The sequence below is a fragment of the Harpia harpyja genome, chromosome 19, assembly GCF_026419915.1.
Source record: "Harpia harpyja isolate bHarHar1 chromosome 19, bHarHar1 primary haplotype, whole genome shotgun sequence".
Taxonomy (NCBI): Eukaryota; Metazoa; Chordata; class Aves; order Accipitriformes; family Accipitridae; genus Harpia; species Harpia harpyja.
The window spans coordinates 147,259-167,712 of record NC_068958.1 but is presented as its reverse complement, the minus strand read 5'-3'; the positions used below and the strand labels follow the sequence as shown (position 1 = coordinate 167,712).

General features: G+C 40.3%; 2 protein-coding genes across 10 annotated transcripts; one reads left to right on the top strand and one right to left on the bottom strand.

Annotated features, from left to right (window-relative positions):
• Positions 1-1,211: 1,211 nt before the first annotated feature.
• FBXW2 (F-box and WD repeat domain containing 2) lies at positions 1,212-10,467 on the bottom strand. Of its 8 annotated transcripts, none has more exons than XM_052815989.1 (8): positions 10,015-10,467; positions 9,743-9,835; positions 8,046-8,555; positions 5,776-5,970; positions 4,837-4,970; positions 4,116-4,202; positions 3,309-3,478; positions 1,212-1,813 (listed from the first exon to the last, which is right to left on the bottom strand). In XM_052815989.1, exons 3-8 carry the CDS (start codon positions 8,533-8,535, stop codon positions 1,525-1,527), a joined length of 1,365 nt encoding a protein of 454 aa, XP_052671949.1. In that variant the 5' UTR covers positions 8,536-8,555; positions 9,743-9,835; positions 10,015-10,467; the 3' UTR covers positions 1,212-1,524. The 8 variants fall into 8 exon arrangements, with proteins under 8 accessions (XP_052671949.1, XP_052671953.1, XP_052671950.1 ...); XM_052815993.1 differs by having other exon boundaries at positions 10,110-10,467; XM_052815990.1 differs by lacking the exon at positions 9,743-9,835.
• Positions 10,468-10,623: 156 nt separating this feature from the next.
• SLC2A8 (solute carrier family 2 member 8) lies at positions 10,624-19,306 on the top strand. Of its 2 annotated transcripts, XM_052816005.1 has the most exons (10): positions 10,624-10,808; positions 11,012-11,171; positions 11,376-11,582; positions 13,381-13,480; positions 13,625-13,836; positions 14,562-14,705; positions 15,269-15,377; positions 16,097-16,270; positions 16,901-17,046; positions 17,218-19,306. In XM_052816005.1, the coding sequence occupies exons 1-10, from the start codon at positions 10,753-10,755 to the stop codon at positions 17,353-17,355; spliced, it is 1,446 nt and encodes a 481-aa protein (XP_052671965.1). In that variant the 5' UTR covers positions 10,624-10,752; the 3' UTR covers positions 17,356-19,306. The 2 variants fall into 2 exon arrangements, with proteins under 2 accessions (XP_052671965.1, XP_052671964.1); XM_052816004.1 differs by having other exon boundaries at positions 10,624-11,171; positions 11,380-11,582.
• The last annotated feature ends 1,148 nt before the right edge of the window (positions 19,307-20,454 follow it).

Genomic DNA, 20,454 nt, shown 5'->3' with positions numbered 1-20,454 from the left:
GTACTTAAGACTCTAGCCTTGTATTCAAGAGATAGCGCTCCAACTGTGACTTCATGCAGTTCCTACTGCGTCACTCAAATACTGATTCTTGCATATGAAAACTGCCGTTCCATTGGTGTAATTCATACTGCATATATTTGGGAACCTTGGCTTTTGTTCAGTACTAAGTATGAAATTAGGTCTCCTTGGATAGTGGGAAGAAAAAAAAAATCATACTAACTGTAGTAATGCTAGGCCATTTTATCTTTTCAAGGACATGAGCCAATCTTCATGAAAACCCATGTTTTCAAGTTGTGTAAAAAAAAAAATAGACATTAAGGGGAGACTTTATTGTAAGGGAGGAGGGGAAACCAACCTAAAGCATGTGATGTCATCGATACAGCTTTTAAGTACAAGTCAAATACCACAAAAGTATGTGGATAGGTATTTGCTAGTCAATAGTTAACTCATGTACATCAGGTCTCCTACGATGACGAAAGCTAAAGACCTTTTTCTAGTCCTATACTTTTCTTCAGACTTTCGATACTTTTTCCATGCGCCCGCCCAAGATATGGCAGTCTCACTGTTATTTGCCTCTGCTTTCCACATCTAGATGTAGCAACTACTTGAAGTGCGTGATTATATTAACTGCAACTTTTGGAAAAAGTGAATGGCTGCTAGACATCATTTAATGTAAGAGTGTGACTCTTGCTGTAGAGATTGAACATCATCTTCCTATTCATTACATTTCTACCTACCTGTGAACTAAGTTATGTTCTCACACAAACTACAGGAGATACGGACTATAAATAAAACACTGATCAAGCCATTCGGAGTTACCATCAGCAAATATGATGAATACTGTCAGAGGTTCTCTAAGGTTAATTGTGATGGCAAGCTCCATTAGATAGATGAAAAGTTGGCTCATTCTTGCTGAGGAGAGTTCATATTGACATGTTCCCGAACTTAAACAAATTATTATTGTTAGCATCTGATCCTAGTTAAAGGACTCATTTGATTCTTCTATTTCGAAGGCTAAGTATTTAAAGCTATCAGAAGGAAAAAACATTTTGAAGAGAATGATACTGGAGAGAGAAAGGGTTTGTTATTTTCTCATTTGAGTTAAGCAGCCATGCACTGTGACCAGTATTTGCTGTTACACGTATACAAGCCTATGGTTCTGAAATAGTAGCTTCACCTTCCGTTTCAACAACAAAAAAATAGGTCAGAAGTCAGGTCAAGCACTACTTCATTTCAGACTTGATGGTGGATTTGAATGGTTTACATGTTAAAAGCTATGCTTCAGAGCCCAAATAGGTATGCTTAAACATGAGTACAGACAAAATTTTGTGGTGAATACTGTTAGCATGCTGTATTGCATTATGTCCAAAACCACCCATTCCCAAATGCCCAAATAAAAGTAAATGATTGTGCATTGCATGATGATACCATTAGGTGTGCAACTTTGGTTCATGCAAAGTCTCATTTTATGGACACATTGCTGATAGTCCATATATTCCTGAAGATCCTGCATATGTGAGCTTTTCAGCCATGTTCTTTCCATAACACCAAATGGATACTATGGTCCGGCATACTGGTGGCAAAAACCAAGCCCATATCATTTTGGCCATTTAGTCCATTTAACCAAGACATTTCACCAGCCAAAAAGCTTGAGCCTCTCTTTGACTTCCTATACTCTGGAAGAGGCCAGCGGCTTATCAGTTTTTCTGTCCTCAAGTCCATTATATACAGGTATCTGTTATCAAACAGTAGAGCAAATATCTCTCCAAAGCCCAGCAGGGACACATTTGAGAAGTCAGGAGGTTTGATAACCCTAGAAGACAAGACAGCATTGTTACAAACTCTGTCACGATGTAGTCATGAACCTGCATTACTAAAACATATCCTTATGTGTCTATAGAAAGTAAGTGTCTAAACTCATCATTCTGAAAGGATTTAGAAAGAACTGGATGCAAATTCTTCAAATTAAGCAACTGAACACTTAGCTGCAGTCAGGCCTGTGGTCTCAGTTCTGGCTTTGTGCATTCAGGACAGACCCTTCTGACCTAAGTAAAGGTTAGGGTTTGAAAGGGATTCTGCACAGCACGAGGGGAAAAAAAAACGTCTTGTTTCCAGATACACACAAAAGAGCAAATGTACTTGTGTTTTACAGTAAATTTCCATAGGGATTTCATGCCTCAATATCTTTAAATTAAGAGGTAAAACCTGTTATTATTATTTTGACCACTCTTTTAAAAGCTGGAAATAAAACACAGAAATGCCTTCTTGTGATAAGAAGGCAAGATAAATCATTCAAGATTGGTCCTCAACAGAATGCTGTTGTACTGATACTTAGCAGAAGTTACGCATTTTCATCTTGGGGAGAAATAAAAGTATGTGTTAGTTCCCCTACACCTTTAGGATATTTTTGCCTTAATAAATAAAACTTGAAACAGAAATTGAAGAGAGTAAGTTTTCCACAACTGACTGAGCATTTGATCATAGCATTACATGAAGCACAGAACTGAGGCACAAAAATGTATGGAGATGAAAATCTGTTCTCAGCAGTAAGAGAACATCTTTCTCTTTTGAAAGATGGCAGGGTAAACTAAGAGATGAAATTACTCAGTTATTCTTTCTGATAAGAAGCACTTCCCTTGGAGTAGATCTTCCTATGGTAGATAGATACTGTACAAATATTCAGGCCATTTCAATTTAGAGTCTGCTAACAGTTCTAAAATGCAATTTTTTCTTTAATAAGTTACAATCTTAGATGCCACCATTTCTGACAGATACAGCCTCGTTCTTTTTACAGAAACAGAATGCCATCCTGTTTGATCCCTTACTGTAGTCTGATAGACTTCACTATCACTCCACAGCATTATTAAGAATGACAGATCAGTAGTGCTATAAGGAAAAAGAGTCTTTTAAATTTCTTTTCCCTTGAAAGGACCCCCAGAAATGCCTGCCTGGTTCTCTGTAGAGCAGTCTCCACAGCAAGTGGAGTCACTACAGTTTAGTCACTACAGTTTCACATTCACAACTACAGCACTGCAGTCTGATTTAAGTCTATATTGGAACTGTTGAGCTTATGGAATGAAAATATGAAAGAGGACTAGCCTGTGGCCAGAAACCAAAACAGCAATCAAATGATTCATATTAACAGATCATAAATTAGAATTAAACCTGGGCAATATGTGTAAAGTAAGATGTTTACAGAATTTTTATCAAGATTCTTTTGGCCTACATCTAAAGTAAGTTTATTAAAACCAGTATGTTCTTCTACTTATTTATTTAAAGAAGACTAAGTCTTAAACTGAAACACTTACCTGAGAATATCATAGCTGGCAAAGTCCCACTGGTATAATCCTAGGGCTGAACTGCACACTATGTATTTACCATCAAAGTGCAGTCTGGGCTGTAGGGAGATGCTGCGATCTTCAGAAACGGACAGTGTTTTTAAGCACTTGCAGTTTATTTCCCTTCCAATAGGCCAAATCTACAATTAAAACACAGTTTAAGACCATAAAACATTCACATTATAAACCGTTACACAAATAGCCTCACAGTCTCTCTTTAAGCATCGGGTAAATGTGTGCATGTTTTTTTCAGAAATATTTATCTCCTTTAGGTAGGAACATCAATTCTGTAAGTGACTTGTCTTACAGTATTTTTGCAGTATGTGTTGTTTCTAGCCTAAAAAATCCCAGTGAAAATGGGTGCTTTACAGAATGGCAAAAAAATCAACTATCCAGTTGGACAGAAATGTAACAACGTTTCAGTTATGAAGCACTTCCACAGCCACAAACTATTTACAGCACTCTCCAGCCCAAAAGTCCCCAAGAGTAACAGTACTTGCAGTTAAGTGCTTCCCTGTCAAGTTAGCACATTAGGCATGCGCTGAAAGCACGCACTTTTTGCATTACCATTCATGTAGAGCTATCGTTTAAATCTAAACATGAAGGAAAGCATTGAAAAGTTAGCTTCCAAAGAGTTGCATGTCTTGTACGCAACTTTACAAGCAGGCAATATGGGAGAAAATAAAGTCGTCTATTATTCGTAAACTTCAGTGAAGCACTCAAGCATTTTATTTCCCTGGGTATCAAAATGATATATGTATGATATATGGTACATACCTTGATTTCATACTTATCTGCACTTAGAAGAATATAATCCCCAGGACTATGCATAAGAGACTTGACTTTGCACTTCTGCAAAACTACCTGTAATTGAAGGATGTAATGATTTATGTTGATGCTGCTAAATAACCAAACTTTCATTTGCATTTTTCACTTCATTGACAACGTGTATACTGTACTCTTGTATAAAGGCAATACAAATACTTTTAGTAACTGAAGGGAAACTACAGTATACACTTCTCTTGTTCCTACTAGTGACAACTTACTGCATTAATAAGCGAACATACGTACTTCACCTCTAGAATTACCCCCCCACCTTCCAAGTTCTGAAATACTTGGAAGAAAAATACTGTTTCTTGACTTCAGAACTCTTTTCATACTCAGATTTTGGTTATCAAGACCATCAGTTTCTCTACATAATTTTTAAAGTAGCTTGCTTTCAGAACCATTGTTTTTATTCAGTCTTTGAATCAAACACTGATTCCTAATATTATTCCAGCTGCTTTGGAATAGAAATATCTTCAATGGTCTGAAAGGTTTAACTATAGCTGCTTTAAGTATTTTTTCTGCTGAAATGTTATTTTGCAGTATTTCCTGATGTTCTTCAGATTCTACACCTAGGTACAGGGTTAGGATTAGGAAACAGAAATTTAGAACACGTTACAAACTTATTGCAAGTAAGTGTTTTGCAAGATTAATTAAAAATCAATATTCCCACCTTAGTGACCCATTCTGTGTGTCCAGTAAGGGTATTCAGGCACGTTCCTGTTGATAAGGCCCATACTTTCACAGTGAAGTCTGCAGAGCCACTGACCAGAACATCAAGTTCATCATTGTAATCCACACTAAAAACTACAAGCAAAGAGGGTATTAAATAAGGAATACCAGTCTCTATGCACGCATTTTTCTGTAAGTGAGACACTAACTAGTAGCCTCTATATGAATTTAGTAGCCTCTAAATTCGTATGCTACTACAGCTTTAACTGTTGTTCTTGAACTGTATATGTGAATTGTTGCTCTGGATTCCTAAGCTTACACTGCAAAATTACTGATTTTTGTCTAAATTAAGAGCATGTACATCAGTGGTTCCTTTATGGTTGGATTATGGCAAAGCGTAACTTAAGCTAGTTCCTATTTTAAGAGTTGTAGTAAGTCAATTCCAGCAGGATTAGTACATTTGATATATCTCATTACTCACAGGGGAACAGACCTACAGCTCAGTTGAGGGTATTTTGCAGTAGAGGACAGAGAAGTTAATTATGAGGAAAATGGAAACACAGATTCCCAGGTCCTATTGTGCTCTTTGCAGGAAGCCCACCTCCAGTCTGGGGATATAAAGAACTGCTATTGCCATGTGCTCCCTGCTACCTAGGGTTTGCATCTTTTTGGTAGACTTGAAAGTACTGAATAACCATGGCATTTAGTATTATTTTCATGCAACTGCAAAACACTACATGGCTAAGCTTTGGCATTATTCAAGGGCAGACACATCTAGATCTGTTCTGGCTGGTTCCCGCCCCACCCCAAAAGGTGACGTGGGAGAGGGCCTAAAAAAAGAAAAAGCTATTGTGCAAAGAGCTAACTTAAATTATAATTTGTTTGATCATGATGTATGTTACTTGACTGGTAAAATGACAAATCGAAAAGTTCAACATACCTGCACCAGTATGTCCTCTAAAATGCTGTGTCTTTGCCCCAGAGCTCCATTCCCAACAGGCTACTGTGTTATCAAAAGATCCTGTTACAAGCTTTTGTTCATCAAACTTCACTGCAGCACACGTGTGTGTCTGGATACCATATATGCACTGACCTGTGCTTACATCCCACAGTTTTGCAGACAAGTCATCTGATCCTAGAATATAAAAGAACAGGGTAATTGGAAACAAAGAGTAAATAATATTTCCACTCCTATACTCATCTTCCATGTTTGTCTTAAATATAGTATTTTCATGGAACCACAGAGTGGTTATGGTTGGAAGGGACTCTGGAGGTCAACTCTTCCAACCCCCCCACTCAAGCAGAACCACCTAGAGCCGTTTGCTCAGGACCATGACCAGATGGCTTTTGAATATGTCCAAGGATGGACATTCTACAATCTCCCTGGGCAACCTGTGCTCAGTCACTCTCACAGTGAAAAAGTGTTTTAGATGGAACCTCCTGTGTTTCAGTTTGTGTCCACTGCCTCTTGTCCCGACACTGGGCACCACTGAGAAGAGCCTGGCTTCATCTTCTTTGCATCCTCAGTTCAGGTATTTACATAAATTGATAAGATCCTCCCTGAGCCCTCTCTGGGATAAAAAGTCCCAGGTCTTTCAGCCTTTCTTCATATGAGAGATGCTCCAGTCCCTTCATCATCTTCATGGCCCTTCACTGGACTCTCCAGTGTGTCCACATCTCTCTTGTGCTGAGGAGCCCAGAACTGGACACAGTACTCCAGGTGTGGCCTCGCCACTGCTGAGTGGAGGGGAAGGATCACCTCCCTCAACCTACTGACAACACTCCTAAAGCAGCCCAGGATACCATTAGCCACCTTTGCAGCAAGGGCATGTTGGTGGCTCACGTTCAACTTGGTGTCCACCAGGACCCCCACGTCTTTTCTGCCAAGCTGTGTTCCAGCTCGGTGGCCCCCAGCCATGTACTGGTGCCAGGGAGTTGTTCCTCCTCAGGTGCAGGGCTTTGCATTTCCCCATGTTGAACTTTTTCTCATTAAATAGTACTTTCAAGCTGCTTGAATGGAGAACAAGCACTAGTTTTAAGTCTCGGCACTACAGCAAAGCCTCTTGTTTTCATGTTAATTAAGCTACTAGGCCTTCAAGTTTCCTCATACCCTTGTAGCACCTTCCATAGATTCCAGCACTGCCTCTGATTGACAGTGTCTATTGAAACAGACGCATGGATGTTTTACATGATACATCACTCTCAGTTTTCTCTCCCCAACGTTTCTTCTTTTTTTTTTTTTTAAACTCATAACAGTAAGTCCAGACTGCTGGCCATGGAGAGCTGAATAAAACCTTGGACTCTTACACCTGTTGTTTCTCCTGGTGGTTTCAGCAGTAAAGTGTGCAACTTTTCAGAAAGTTTTGACAATGCTGCTTCCTGTGTATTTACATTCCCTGCTGAGTAGGGAAGTGAAAGACTGGCTAGAGTCCAGTTGATTTCTAGTAACCATCTTAACATACCAACAAATGTGGGAGTACTTAGCCAGTATTCCCAACTTATTCTATAGCATTGTCGCCTCAAATGATTGGGAAATCCTTGGAATACGCTCCGACAGCAGTTTATTGTAACTTTGTTACTATTCTTTCATACTTAAGGTTTCATATTTGTTCTGGATGTATTTTTAAGTTCAAACTGAAATCTTGAAGTCTGCAGTCTTCAGGAAGGAAGCTGAAATTATCATTACAGTGTGCAAGTCAGACTAATAGCAAGGTTAAATCTAGTTTACAGGTCTTCATACAAGCACTTATGTTAAGAACTGAAAGTGCTTACCAACTGTATCAGAGCAATTGCCTCGTTTCAAGGAAGAAGACAGACTTTTCCTGCCACACCTTGGGAGACTGCAGTGATCACATAGCCCAAACAAGGTCCCTTTAACTGGAAGTTATCCTCTTAAGAGGATAATTAACATATCTGTACTTCTCAAATAGGCTTACTAAGCTGAAGCATGATACTTGCTGTTACTGTTTTTTTAACCAAGAAAGAAATTGGTCTCCCTGTTTTCCTATTAAAGTGACTAATGAGTTTATTAGTGTGCCAGGTGTTTCAGAAATTGAAAAAAAAAGTAATTTTGAATCATCTTAAACTGCATTAGCACTACAAAAATAATATGTCTGGTAAAGGAAAAGCAAATTGTCATTAATTGTGGGGTGGGGACACACACACACACACAAAGAATTGTAAGACTCACAAGTTTTCTGTCCTTCCTACCTGTACACAGAAGTCCATCTTTATAGTAAAGTGCATATACTCTGGCACTGTGTCCAATTAAAGAGGATGTCTCAAAGGCTTCGTGGTCCTTCAGTTGCTTCATCCTTAGAATAGCCTTTAGGTAAACCTTCTTCCAATGTAGAGGATCCTGAACAGAGTCATCTATTTGCCAACCCAAATTCTTACATGCAGTCTGCCATACCTCTGTACAGGCACTTATAACCTTATTCCACTGCTTAGAGACGAGGCAACATGTGAGTAAGGTCTGAGGATCAAGCCATTTTAACAGATAAAAACTAAGTTCCAATGGAAGAAGTTTGAGGAAGTCCCTCTTGAGGAGAATCTCTAGATTATTGGAGAGGTGCCTGAGCTGGACTGCTCCACTCAAGCTAATCAGGTGATCCAGAGTTTCATTTTTCTGCAAGTCCGTCAGAGAAAGAAATGTAATAGAAATGTTATCAAGCCATGCTTCAAAGTCCTTTTTCTCCATAAGGTTATGGAAAAATTTACCTGTGATACATCAAAATACTGTATTAGTTCCGTTCAGAAAACAAGGTAAGCATCACATCTTTATTACTGGTACATCAGTATTCCAAATGGCATGTTAACACATAGACTAAAGTGACCAAATGCATTTTAAAATATTCATTAGGTTAGGACTAAGCATTTGCATGCACTTTGAACTATCATTTGTCCCACATCAGACTTAGAAGTGAATTGTATGGAGCTAGAGAATGTTAGCATTCATATGAATGTTAACATCCTTCTTGTTCTAGGTTAACACTTTCAAATTCTGAATCCAATAAGGTAAGGGTTAGTTTAAGTTTTAAACCTATTTTAGCAAATAAACACTGTCTTACTGTTTACTCATGGATTATACTGATAAAGGGAAGAAAACAAAGCATATAAGCAGAATTATAAGCTAGTTACTGACAGAACTTATTCATACCTTTGTCCTGAACTATTTTAAACGCAAAGCAGGTAACTGTATTTTTTTTCAAAAGAAGCTACAGAGAGATGTCTGAAAAATTGCGTTCAAGGATATGTTAGCTGTCTTTCTATTTGGCTCGTGTAAAGACTAGATTGTGCTGGTCTAGTATCAGTTTTGACATGTCTGCACTGCTTTGACCTAAACACTTTTTTTTTTTTTTTAATTCCTGGGGTTTTTTCCTATTTTCTCAGTTTATTTCCAATGAAAAGAATTAACTCTGAAACTGAAGGTTTGAAATACCGTAACCTCCTGAACTACGTGATCTGTATGCATTTATACTATCCGGCGGCATCTCAAGTTCCTACAATAAGCCTGGACAAGTGATTAACGAGATAAATGTCGGGCAAACAGTTAAAACCCCATAATTATTCATTTCCTCTGGAAGATCCAATTCAATTCATTAGACACCCGGCTGAATTTAATTCATGGAAGCTCCCAAACCCAAAGAATTGAGGAATCTGAGTGGGAGTCAATAACGTGTTTATTTCTATACAGACATTTTACCTTCACAGAATAGGATCTTAGAGTGCGCCTCTTAATGTGGCATAGTAGTACGGAAAAGCAGAGTCTTCACTATGAAAGGCTGCATATGGCATGCAATTGTTGATTAAAACACAAGAAGGTACTGGGTGTCAAATGTAGAGAAACAGCTGCTCCTACCAAGCCACAAGTTCATACAGTAACTTCTCCTGCTGACAACACTTACCGGCTTTCCTCAGCACATACGGTAGCGAATATATTTGCTGTTCTAACAGGTATGTGTTCTTTTTGAAACGAACAACAATTTCTAACGGGCTCCCTAAGAGTAAAAAAGTAGGCGAGCTCTAAGGCGTCTGTTGTCTTCCATACGGGAGCTACCACTGAAATCGAGGGCTGCCGCGAGGCCCCGAGACGGCGGCCCGCAGCTGCCCGCGCGAGGCTCTTTTCCAGCCATCGGCCGGCCGGCCCGATCCGCTCCCCCCGCCCACTCCCATATACCTCCGCACGCAAACAAGGCGGCCAGGACTGGAGACTTCCAGCGCCGCTGCCGCCGACAGCCGCCGCGCCGCTCGCCCGAGTCCCGCGGCGCTCACCTCAGGTAGCGGCCGGGCGCGGAGCGTCCTTCGGCACGCAGCAGCAGCAGCCGCCGCCGCTCGCGCGGCCCCCCCGAGCCCGGCACGGGCTGGTGCTTTCCCGCGGCCATCGCTCCCACGGCAGGACAAGGCTCCCAGCGCTTCCGCGGCCCGCACCGCAACCTGCGGGCGACCCGCGGCGGGCGGTCGCCCTCGGGCGGGGACGCGGCGCCTCAGCCACGCTCCGGAGCGGGGAGGGGAGGGGGGCGGGGCGGGGCGAGCCCCGCGCCGCGGCCCCTGCGCCGGGGGAACCGGCCGGCACCCGGGGGAAAGGCGCTCCGCAGAGCCCGCTGCGCTCCGTAGCCAGGCAGCTTCCGGCGCGCTCCCCAGACGTCATCGCTCCCCGCTGCCACACCCGAGCTGCTTCCGGCCGGAGTCAGGACTGGAGTTTTCGAGCGCCGCGGCGGGCAGCGTGGCCGCGGGCCGGCCGAGGGCCTGCCCCGTCCCGTCCCGTCCCGTCCCGTCCCGTCCCGTCCCGCCCCGCCCCGCTACCGCTGCCCGCACAGCCTGAACCGAGGCCGCGGCCGGGCTCGCGGCTCGCAGCGGCTGCCCGCGGAGAAGTGGCTGGGGCTGGCCGCGCCGAGGCGCTCCCCGCAGGCAGAGCATGGCTGCAGAGGAGTCTCGCTGCCTGCTGGGCCACACCGCTTCGGACTGTCCCAGGTGAGCGCGCCGCGACACCCGCCGCTCTGGCGGGCTCGGGGACAGCGGTGGCTGCCCTGGAGCTCGGCCGCGGCCGATAGCGGGGGGCGGCCGAGGCGAGCTCTGGGTCGAGCCCTCTGCCGGGCCCCCCCGGAGCGTTACCGGCCCTCCTAAGGGGCCGGAGGTGGGGGCGGCGTGATCCTTGTCGGCCTCTTCCGCCTCAGGGTGCAGAACAAGAAGCTGTACCTGGCCACGTTCGCTGCTCTCCTGGGACCCCTGAGCTTTGGCTTCGTGCTAGGCTATAGCTCACCTGTTATTCCAGAGCTGAGGAAGATCAGCGATCCTAAATTAAGAATGGACAGCAGTCAAGCCTCGTGGTTTGGGGTAAGTCTCTATGTGTATGTGCTCCTTGATGGTGTTTTGATCAACAAGTTAATGTTTATTTTGATTTTCAAAACACCTGCATATTCTTGCACGCTTTTTTGGAAGCTGCTATTTACTTTTCAAGATTTTAAAAGGAATTGCTGTCTGTTATTTATATTTATTTATGTATATGTAAAATAATTTTTTTTTACTTGTTTTTCGAAGTCAGTAGTAACATTAGGAGCTGCTGCTGGAGGAATACTAGGAGGCTATCTTGTGGATAAAGTTGGGAGAAAGCTGAGTCTAATGCTGTGCTCAATACCATACGTTTTTGGATATGTAGTAGTTATATCTGCTCAGAATGTTTGGATGCTTTATTTTGGACGAACGCTGACAGGCTTAGCCAGTGGAATTACTTCGCTTGTCGTTCCAGTAAGTAAGATGTTTTTCTGTGTGTGTGTGCATGTGTGGTGGCTTGTTTGTTTGTTTGGGGGGGGTGTGTGTGTGTTTCTTTTTCCTTAGCATTATTATAGGTGGCTTGGGTGAAGTAACTGAATAACTGTAGCCAAGGCAGCTTGTGGATTTAGAAGAAACTGATTTTGATTGTTTTTAATCATAAAGAAAATATAAATAAAAGAGATTTTGTCTCTTCTAGTGGCACTTCTGTCCTATGCATTCCTGATACAGTGATGTGATCTTTCAGATTATTAGTCCTTTATTTGATCACTTCTGTTTATGTTCTCCTATAGTCTAGTAATATTTATCTTTTCAAATTCCTCATATGTAACATTGGGAGGGAGTTGGTTTGGTTTTTTGTTGGTGTTTTGTTTGGTTTAGTTTTGGTTTTTATTTTTTATTACCAGCTGCTTCTAATAGTCTTATATTTCACTTCAACTTCTTGGTTTTGCAGATAAACTATGGCTGCTCACTCATCCTGGAGTAATGCCAAATAGTGCCTTCTGATTCCATTTAACTGTTATCTTCTGAATATTAACTTTTCCCATGCATTCAGGAATATATGTGCAGTAGGGAAACGGAGATAATGCATTCTGTTGTCATCTATCTTCTCTGGTATTATTTGACCTTTTGGATCTAGCTGAATAGGTAGTAGTGTGAAATAAACTATCTAGAATTCAAATTTGTTTCTTTTCTGGTGGCTCCAGCATTTCTAGCTTTTGAGGTGAGGTGCAAACTAAAAAAGGCTGAAGTACTTGTAATGAAGTATGGAAAAAATGCTTGTTCTTTATCAATCTAGATGGTTATAAAAATAAAATCTAATAGATTCAGGGTGGTAGGGTCTAAATGATAATCTTGTGCAACTGTCTTTGTTGTTGGAAGCTTGGTTGCTTAGTCTGTTGCGTTAATGTCTTTGGAGGAATTCTGTCTGCTTTATCAACGACTGCTTTCTCTTTGTTTCGTGGAGCTGAGCTCTAGGTTCCCATATGTAAAGGCCTTGACCCACAGCCAACGGTAAAAGTTCTATGTGACTGCAGTGATGAGGGAGGAGACTGTCATATGTAATACCAAGTTTTTGTAGCTCTAAATTATTCTTGAAATAAGGATTACTTATTTTCCTTCCAAAAGAAGTAAGAACTGTGACTTTAGAAAGAATTGTATGTATAAGTATGAGGGATTTCTTTTTTATGTATACAGCTAAACTGTAGCTGTTGACTTGGGGTCAATATATTAAAAAATAGCTGAGAAGTTTAAGTTGATCCCAAATATTGGATGAGGTGTGATGCTGTTCATATAGTCTGTGTTAAGATGAGCTGTCAATTTTGAACTTCAAGGAGAATGAAATAATTTGCACTCTTTACTTTGAATTAGAAATGTAAAACTTTCATTGCAAACAGTTTTGTATGTGGTTTGGGCTACATGTTTATGCAAAGACTCTTCCCAGCTCTAGACTGCTTTGCAATGATGCATTTCTTGTTGAATATGGCTAACAAAGGAAGCTCTTACTAATGCAAGTTTATTCACCTTTGGGATACTGATACTGCATCAACATTCTTCTGGCTTAGGTCCTCCCTTTTTTCCAGGGTTTTTCATAATGCCAGCATACATTTCTGAGAGAGTACTTTTCTACTCAGTCCATTTTATTGAGGCTTTTTTTAAGGACGGGAGTTACTAGGAAATGCATCTGTGTTTTTTCAGAAATGAATTACTTATCAAGTCCTTCATCCAAAATTGGATAAAAGTAATTATTAGATGTTTTCTCCCTATGTTTTAGGTGTATATATCTGAAGTATCACATCCTAAAGTCCGTGGTATGCTTGGCTCTTGTGTTCAGTTGATGGTGGTGACTGGCATACTGGGAGCCTATGTTGCAGGTATTGACATTAGGGCTCTAGGTTATAAAAAAGAATTAGTACGTGTAATGAAAGAACTACACTGAAGAATTGAAAGTAAATGTTAATTTGTTTGTACAACTAATTGGTGTTCATAGTCCTCTTTCTTTCCTTTCTGTTACCCAGGAGTAACACTAAAATGGCGCTGGCTAGCAGTGTTGTGTTCTTTTCCATCCTGCATAATGCTGTTGTTCATGTCCTTCATGCCTGAAACACCAAGATTTCTGCTGAATCGGAACAAACGCTCAGAAGCCATAGCCTCTTTGCGCTTTCTGCGGGGACCACATGCGGACCATGAATGGGAATGTAGGCAGATTGAAGCTGGTGTTCAGGAAGAGGTGATGAGAATCTGATGTACTCTTAAAAACCTTTTCGTATGGAGGTAACATCTGAAAGCGTGTAGCGTAATTAAAAGGATTTTACCAAAGCTTAGTTAATAGCCTTTTCTACAAATGGTGGTCCAAACCTGTTCCCTCATACAAGTGATACTCAAGAAGCAAGTGAGATTGAATCTTTTTTCCTCTACCTTTCAGCTGCAAGTGCTATCACCGTTGGCTGCCATCAGTGTACATTAGTAGCAGTCAGGCTCACGATCTTGTTAATTGTAAATCAGCTATCTAGTTTTTTGCTTTATTTAGCAATTTTGTAGGACTGTTCAACACCTCTAACACTAACTTCCTATTGTTTGTGTTGTATGAATGCATTTTCTTTTGCATCTCTAAAAGCATCATTTAGCCTCTTGTGAGATGTCTGCTTAAATAGGCAGGTCTAATCATTGAAGTTTGGTTCCTGCAAACCCTGGATTCATTCATGTTAACTTTCTCTACAAAGTACTGTTAATTTCTGTCTCTAGAACTTGAGAAAAGGGGAAAAATGCTTTTCTGGAGTTCTCAGATACCTCAAATGTAAACATTTTTACTGCTAAGGCACTTAGTTTTGCTAAAGGGGGGGCTGGGGAACTTACTGAGTTTGAACAGATTGAAATGTTCTGAAGAGGTGGTTGTTTTTGTTTTGATTTGAAAGAGGAAATTTTTCACCAAGTCATTGCTTAATTTTTTAACAGGGACTGAATCTCTCTGAATTTAAGAACCCCTCACTCTACAGGCCACTTCTTATTGGTATGGCTCTCATGTTCTTCCAGCAAGTAACAGGCATTAATGCAGTTATGTTTTATGCAGAAACTATCTTTGAAGATGCAAACTTCAAGGTAATCGGGGTGTGTTTCCAAACTGACAAATGTCTATAATAGTTTGAGCTTAGTCAGTGCTATAGTAAGTCTAAAACACGTAACAAACTGACTTGATAATGATCCTCCCTCTGTCATAAGTAACAGTGTTTGAGTTTTAGTGGGCTTTTTTGGTTTGGATTCTAGATACCCTCTTGACTGTGTTACTCTGGCATACCTGATGTTCTGGGTTTTTTGGGTGGGGGGGGAAGTATGTTGCGTTTTGCTGGTCTGAAACTTTGATAGTGATAGAAATCCTATTATAGTCATCTTTCTATATAAATTTTTTTTGTCAGTAGTGTTTCAGAGACAGTGAAACTCTAGGAAGAAGTGGTGGCTTATTTTAAAGTTTATTAAGAGACCAGTATGTTGTGTTAATTGGTGATGTCTTTTTTTTAGCTACACCCTCCCCCCCTCCCCCTTAATTTCTGTGGCATAGTTTGTCTTCTTTCAGATTCATGAAACAAATGCATTTGCAATGCTTGTAAGTGATCCTCTTACCAGCCTGGAAGAGCAAATTCTCTCTACCTCTTACTTTATTTCAGGACTGCAGAATGGCTTCTGTTGTTGTGGCTTCCATACAAGTATGTTTCACTGCTGTGGCTGCACTTACCATAGATAAAACTGGACGAAAAGTGCTGCTTTACATATCTGGTAAAACATGTTACTATATATAGTACCAAAACCGTATTCTTAACTGTTGGGGGAATTAAGTATTGCAATTTATGCATTTTTAAGTGGTTTTGTATTTATGATTTGGTATAACTATAGACTTAAACTCATAAGAGGAAACTATCACCTTATAGATACATTGTAGGTGGAACCCCTTGAAACTACATATGGCTATCTTTTTGTCTTCTTACCAGGCCAGATTTTATTTTGAAATAGCTATGTCACTGAGATGGTTCTTATACTGCGATAATTTTTTCTGCTTAATGAGATTCAATGATGTCATGATACGTTCTCATACCCAAGTTGTCAACAAATGGCTGTTTCAAAGTAATTTCTCCATGGCTGCTGCTATTTTCATGGGACATTGTGGTGTTTTTAACTATAGTCTTAAATAACTAAATTTTAACTTTACAAGTAAATGTGCTAAATAAAACGAATTCTGTTTGATATAGTTATTGTGCTGCACACTCAGTATTAATGACTGCTGTCAAGACAATATTGTTTGGCTAGTGTTTAGAATGCTTGTCTGGCATCTTTCTCTCCTGTCAAGGCCAGTATTTATTTCCAAGAACAGTGTCTTTTAAGAAACACTTCTGTGAGGGCCAGCATATCCTAGATTTGGCTGACCAAATATGTTATGTTTCTCAGAAGAATACTCAACTGGCAGCCAGTGACAGCTTGGGTTATTGCTTACTTTTCAGGGATAATCATGGCGCTTAGTACTGCATTGTTTGGGCTTTACTTTAAAATGGTCCTTTCAAATCGAAACAACTCATCAAATCCTGATACATGGTTCACTCTAAATTCAGCATCCCCAGGAACAGAAAGCAGCATATCCTGGCTTGCAGTAGTGAGCCTAGGGCTCTTCGTTGCTGGTAAGTGGAACACGCTTCTAACTAGCCATTACACAAAACTCAAACTTTCTGATGAATGTGACAATTTTGTTCCATTTTGTCACGTTATTGATGAATGGAAATGAGTTATGTCTTTGACAGACCTTTTCAGTGTATACTGCACAGTTGGGCTGGGGGGGTCACAACCCTGGTGATAGAGCTAGCAGCTTAGTAAAGCCAATTTCCTAGAAAATGAGTTTATACCTCCTTGTGCTAATAGTAAGTTGTAATTGCTCAGGTTAAACTGCTTTACAGTTGTTAATGGAAAAAACAGTCTTTGTTAGTGTCTGAGCCACACTGAATTCTGTGGTGGTACAAGGCAGCAGCTGTTAGAAACAAGGTCAGTTTTTAAGCTTACCAGTTCAGAGACTTCATGGCAAGAAGTTCTGCTTGTTAAGAATATTCTTGTAATTAATTTGATGTAAAATGCGCTAGTGTTGATCATGCTGCCCTAAAATAATTTATGCTCTTTCCTTCTGGCAGAGGTACTGTTTTTGGTATCGTCCAAGAGTCAAGTGAAAACTGCATCCCCCTTTCTTGACTAACTTGGGCATAATTCAGTCTTCCCTTTAATATGTACTTGCATTTATTCTCTTCTGTTTGTAATTGCAGGTTTTGCCCTTGGCTGGGGTCCTGTTCCATGGCTGGTGATATCTGAAATCTTCCCACTTAAAGCTAGAGGCATATTGAGTGGTGCTTGCGTGTTAACAAACTGGGTTATGGCCTTCTTGGTAACCAAAGAATTTCATGATTTTATAGTAAGCATCCTAAATTACAATCTGAACTTTCTTTTCATAGGGAAATTTATTAAAGATGCTCCTGAGAGAGCCTTGAGCCATAGTCTTCTCTGGCAATACAGAACTGTAATTGTGCAGTAGTGAGCTAATAATGTGTAATAATGTGTTTGTTTGTTGTTTCCCTTCCCTCAGGGTTTCTTAACATCCTCTGGCACGTTCTGGCTCTTCTCTGCATTCTGCTGCCTCAATATAACTTTTACAGCCTTTTATGTTCCTGAAACAAAAGGACAGACCCTGGAACAAATTGAGGCCTACTTCAGAAGATCTTAATCCTAAGGCTTTTTATGTTGATATGAAACCTTCATATCATGAATTATGGTGCTATGGTTGAAATTAACTGGCAGATATCTCAGTTACTAAACTTGCCATCAAATAATTTTAATGAATTTTGTAAAACCTGAATTCTGTTTTTTAAAAAAGTATCTGTGGGGATCTGCATAGAATTCTGCATACTCCCTGTAGTAAATCTCCCTTGTGCAGGTCTTGGACATACTCTTTTTCTTCAATACCTGTGTCCTTTTCACCTAGTGCAGACTGACTATAATGGCCAAGTAAGAACGTTAAATGTATTGGCCAGTATCTTTTTTCTAAGATGTAAATGAAGATCTAATTTTGTAAAGAAATAAATTAAATTTCCATGGTCCACTTTACCTTTCCCTTATGGTACATGTTACAGTGAAGAAATTAATGATGTAGCCTGGCTAATGTTAATTTCAGACTGCAGTACTTTACCTTTGTGTTGCTGTTAACTATTTTTGGGATGCCTGAGCACAGAACAAGTCTTGGTCCCAACTGGAGACAAATGCTTGGCTTTCATGGGTGTTAAGTGTTAAAAGTTGCCTTTTTTTTTTTTCTATTGCTGTCAAGGGGGCTAGGAATGCATTTAAATCACAAGAAGGGTTGTAGCTCTTAAGAGAGAATGTATTTTAGAATTCAAGAAAGAGCATTGTTTTTCAAAAGGAATTACAAGGTCTTGGAGACAGCAAGAATATACTCTTAGTCAGAAAAGGAGAAAAACTATCTTTTGTAGTGTTAATTTAAGGGGTAAAGATCAACTGGAGCAGGTCTCTGAAAGTCTAAATGATACCTGGAAACACAAACCAATGCTGGATATAGTTCTTGTCAAAGATGGGTAATGCGTAAGACACAAACACCAACGTCACAGGTATGATACAGCACTTAAATGAATGACATCTCTGAAACAAAATTTCTAGAGAACTCAAATGGAAACAGTAATCCAGAGCTGTCTGCAATAGTGTACTACCTCCTGTCTTTTTAGTTTCTTGTCTGATGAACCAAATTTGGAAAAGGCATTAGTTCTGCATGTGTGAAAGAAAGAAGTGAGGTCAAATTTATGGTATATTACATATGAAGGAGTAAATCATCTGTTACTCCTTCACAAAGGTGATAAATGGCACTTAAAACAGTTCCAGCTGTGACAGGACTGTTTCTATTTGGATGTCACATCTAAAACACAAACCATATACACTATCACATGACATTAAAAACAATGGTAATACATTGGCATTTAAGACAAGTGGTAGATAAAGAGTTTTTGATCACAAACATAGCAACAGTCTTAACAATATGCAATTATTAAATTACAAAGCAGCTGACATTCCAGGTTGATAACACTTTTTGCATAAACCTTTAGAGACATAACATTTTCCATTCAACCAGCTAAATACCTAATAAATAGAGCTATAAATAAATATGCAGAAAATAATCTCTTAAATTTTCTCTTTAAATCATGTGCTAGTATCATGATTTCCAGTAGCAAACAGGAGTCAGTCGGTTGCAGGTCAGCAACAAAGTGAAGCAGCTACGCAGTATACAGGGTGGTGAAGTTGCTGTGCTCAACTAGTAAGAGTAAAAATACTTTCTAACCTGCATGCAAGTACAGATGTTTGCTGCGTACTGTTATATAAGGTTTCCTGTATTGTTAATAAGTTTGCAGGGTAAAATTTATTCCTCTGCAAAATCAGGCTAAGCCTACCTGAGAAAATACTGCTTTAACAGAATTAGCAAGCACTGTGCATATGAACCATGACATCAAATTGTTAATAAAGACAATACTAGGGTACTCATTTTCATATAGAGAAGCCAACAAAAAAAAAGATTCTTAATTCCTGCCCCCACCCTGCCCAAGATCACATTACTTCAGATTCCTATATATGCTTAGGACTTTTAATCCCTTGAAATTTGTGGTAGAAATTACAAATATATACACATACATATGTATATACATACATATGTACATACATATATCATCCTTTGGGTTTGGATGTGGTTTTTAATCTCAAATGCAGACTAAGCAAACAGCTCTGGAGAAGCTGCTGCATCTGCAAGCACAAGTTATAGACCCACACCTTTAGGAAAACATGCATGAGCTTGAATCCGTGGCTTGGTCAAATATACCTACAACAGCAGAAAGTAAATGTCAGGAGCAGCAACCTTAACCATATGTAACTGGTTATGTAACAGTGTTATACTTCATGTGGGTGCTACCTGTACCCTGCCCTGTTTAAATACTTACGCAGTTGACTGGCCTAGTACTAAAAAAAAAACCAACAAAAAAACCCCCCCAAAACATACATATTTTAATTTGAATCTACCCATCAATTACAAATGCTTGGACACGTATAGAAATAGTCACATGAAGGCAGACAGCAAACCTGCTATTCATTCTGAGTGCCACTTGCCTCCTGTATGTTATGCATCACAAAAAATATGCCAAACGCCAAACACCAAAAAAACCCAAACGCCACGCACGCCGCCCCCCCCCCCCCCCCCCCCCCCCAAGAAACCAAACCAAACCCCCAAAAACCAGCTCCAAACCGGGAAAGGATTGGCATCAGAACAGGCTGTACTTGATCCTTGCACACCAGGTAACCGAAGGTATCCATACATCTGTTCAACCTAGAGTCCAGATCTCTCGCTACCATGAATACAACCTAGCCCTTTCAAATTGCATGTGGGTCTGTCTTTCTCTCTCCTTAGAGAGAAGTATTTTGTTACTCTCAAACATTTATAAAATTTATGTGCACTGCATTGCCACTAGAAGGGCAAGCTGGACAGAAATGATTGTTAGTCTGCAACAGTTCCTAAAGCCCAAACTGTAGATTCAAAGATTATCTTTTCTCTCATCTATGAGATGGTCAGCCAACACCAAGAATGCAGGCTAAAGGCAGCTTTAGCATAAGATGTGGAAGTAGTAAGGATTGTGCTCCAATTTGTGCCCAAGACTACTTTCTGAGTTTTAATGAGTAGATGCACACACATGCTGGAAAAGCAGAAGGGAAACAACATGGCTCTAAGGCTGGAGTGAACGACAATTACAGAGCCGTCCATCCCAGCAGCCTTCCAACA